Genomic DNA, 3,146 nt, shown 5'->3' with positions numbered 1-3,146 from the left:
CACACACACACACAAACACACACATACACACACACACGCAAACTTACACACACACCGACGGAAACATGAACACACACATACACACAGGCACATACACACATACAAACAGATACATACACACAAACACAGACTGGCACACGAACACACAGACGCACAATATGAACACACACAGGCACACATACACGAACACACACACAAACACACACACACACACACGCAAACTTACACACACACCGAGGGAAACAGGAACACACACATACACACAGGCACATACACACGAACACAGACTGGCACACGAACACACAGACACACACACACACACACACACACACACGAACACACACATAAACACACATATGAACACATACATGAACACACACACAAACACTCACACACACGAACACAAACACACACAGTGACAAACACACACAGTGACAAACACTCAAGACAATGCAATCAATAGCTCGTTGACTCTGACCTGTTGATCGTCGGGTGACCAGACGCCGCAAGTGATGCTGGTGTTGTTGAGGTTGAGCATGGACGACCAGTAGCGTTGTCCAGCTACGCTGCCCACCAGGATGAAGCCGTCCCGGTAACAGATGAGCGCCATGCGGCCGTCGTGGGACCAGGCAAAGTCCGTCACCTGAACCGAGAAACATACACATAGTTTGGTCTAAGGTTTTGGGGATACAAGAGGTGGCATGGTGTGAGGTTCTGTGGCGAAATGTGGCATGGTGTGGTATGGAGAGCATTCTGAGGCAAGGTGTGACAATTTAAGGAGTAGCATTATGTGGCAAAGTGCGAATGGTATGACATTCTTTGGAAAAGCGTGACATTCTGTGGCAGAGTGTGACCATCCGTGGCAAAGTGTGGCATTCTGTGGCAAAGTGTGACATTCTGTGGCAAAGTGTGACATTCTGTGCTTTCTGTGGCACAGTGTGACATTCTGTGGCAAAGTGTGGACATTCTGTGGCAAAGTATGACATTCTGTGGCAAAGTGTGGCATTCAGTGGCAAAGTGTGACATTCTGTGCATTCTGTTGCAAAGTGTGACATTCTGTTGCAAAGTGTGACATTCTGTGGCAAAGTCTGACATTCTGTGGCAAAGTGTGACATTCTGTGCATTCTGTAGCAAAGTGTGACATTCTGTGGCAAAGTGCGACAATCTGTGCATTCTGGGGCAAAGTGTGACATTCTGAGGCAAAGTGTGACATTTTGTGCATTCTGTGGCAAATTGTACATTCTGTGGCAAAGTGTAACATTATGAGGTACAGTGTGGCGTAGTGTCGCAAAGTGAGGCATGGGGTGAGATGTATTAAGGCAAAGTGTGACATTCTGCGCCAAAATGTGTCATTCTGAGGAAAAAGTGGCATTCGGTGACAAAGTGTGGCATTGTGCGGGAAAGTGTGGCAAGGAGTAGCATTATGTGACATTCTGTGGCAAGGTGTGTCAATGTATGACATTCTGTGGCAAAGTGTGACACGGTGTGACTTTCTGTAGCAAGCTGTGGTATAGTGTGACGTTCTGTGGCAAGGTGGGACGTAGAGTTGCATTCTGTGGCAAATGGTAGAAAAGTGCGGCAAGGTGTGACGCTATGTAGCAACGTGAGACATGGTATGAAATAATGTGATGCGAGGTGATTAAAGTAGTGCGGGTTGGTGCCGGAGTGTCTGGCACGGTATGGGATGGTACAGCATGATATGGTATGGTATGGTATAGTATGGATGGCACGGCGCATCGTGGCGTGGCGTGGCGTGATACAGTAGGGCATGTTATATTATGTTATGTTATGTTACATTACGTTGTGGCCTGGCATAGAATAGGATGGAATGGTATGAATCGTTCCGTGAGGCATGAAGCGGTGCGGCATGGTGTAGCAAGACCTGTTATAATCTGGTATCGTGTAGAATAGCCTGATAAAGAGTGGCATAATATGGAAAGAAAAGAAACTGGACCTATAGGTGCGATCATCCAACCACCAGCCTACATGATCCTGTCTTACCCGAGATTCGAGATGGACATTTAATTCGGAGGTTTCGCCTCATAAGTGTTAAAAAGGGCGTTTAAATCTACAGGACTGTACAATGTAAAAAAGGCATGTAGAGCCTAAACCATAAAAACAATACATGTGACAATTTTAACTCAACCAGCACAAAACATTCCCGCCAGCCCATATGACCGTATGTAGTTACAAGCGCTATAAAATTCTGACCCCCCCAAAAAAAACCCAAAACAAAAACAAAAACAACAACAAAACACTCGGTTCCTCATAAAAATGACATAAAAACAAGAAAAAGCGGAACCAAAATAACGAAGAAAATAACTCCCATCAACTTAACTTAAATTCGAACCCTAGCACCGCAAGAGAGGACTAAATTCGCAACCACCATATCGCGTTATTAAATTAAATCATGGAAAACCGGTGCATGCGGTGTAGCACGTCGCACGCAGAAGACATGAGTTCGATTCCTGAATGGCAACAGTATTTATCGAGTGTCTCCGTCCGTCTGCTGGGGAGTTGTATCCTTCTCAGTTTAGTTTGAGCAGGAGTTTTACGGCACTTGCAACACATTAAGGTGCCGAAGATTAGAGGTGTTACAAGAGAATAACAAAAGCAAAAAAGAAGGAGGGGAGATAAGGACGATAGGTGTTTGATAGGAGAGAAGGAGCAAACCACACCAAAGCACCCACCAACCACCCACTATCCTTCTGAGCCCGGATTGTCTCTGGCAAGGAGGGACGAAGCAGCCGCTTCCAACATAATAATATACAATGTGTCGATAGGGGCGTAAAACATCTACCATTTTTAAACAACATTTGAAAAGAGCAAACGGAGAGACAGAAAGAATTGAGGGAAAGTGAAGAAATAAGACCTACCAGTGGCCCCCTCCAACCACCAGCCAACAGGGCCGGAGGTAATTTCGCTTTAATTGGCAAGAAAAAGGAAACGATAATAAAAGACCAGCGGCAAATGTGAAGTATTGCTTCCTACGCATCTGGGAACCCAGACTTGCTGTTCCTTGCTTCTTCCCTGTACAAATCACTAGGGCAGCCCAGTCCCGGAGGCTTGCTCCTGGCCTGCAGTAGTTGGTCGGGGCGAAAGGCAGAAAAGGTTATGCAGGACAGTACTTTTATTTGTGTGTGTGT

General features: G+C 45.8%; 1 protein-coding gene across 2 annotated transcripts in view; it reads right to left on the bottom strand.

The window, feature by feature from the left end:
• Positions 1-3,146, bottom strand: part of LOC101858431 (tubby-related protein 4) — a 173,460-nt gene that overhangs the window by 19,407 nt on the left and 150,907 nt on the right. For both annotated transcript variants that reach the window (XM_013086245.2, XM_005105011.3), the window contains exon 4: positions 479-643. In XM_013086245.2, coding sequence (XP_012941699.1) covers positions 479-643 — 165 coding nt within the window. The remainder of the gene's footprint in view (positions 1-478; positions 644-3,146) is intronic.

This window comes from Aplysia californica, unplaced genomic scaffold (assembly GCF_000002075.1).
Source record: "Aplysia californica isolate F4 #8 unplaced genomic scaffold, AplCal3.0 scaffold00447, whole genome shotgun sequence".
In the NCBI taxonomy this organism is placed as follows: domain Eukaryota; kingdom Metazoa; phylum Mollusca; class Gastropoda; order Aplysiida; family Aplysiidae; genus Aplysia; species Aplysia californica.
This window is presented reverse-complemented; position numbering and strand designations above follow the sequence as displayed.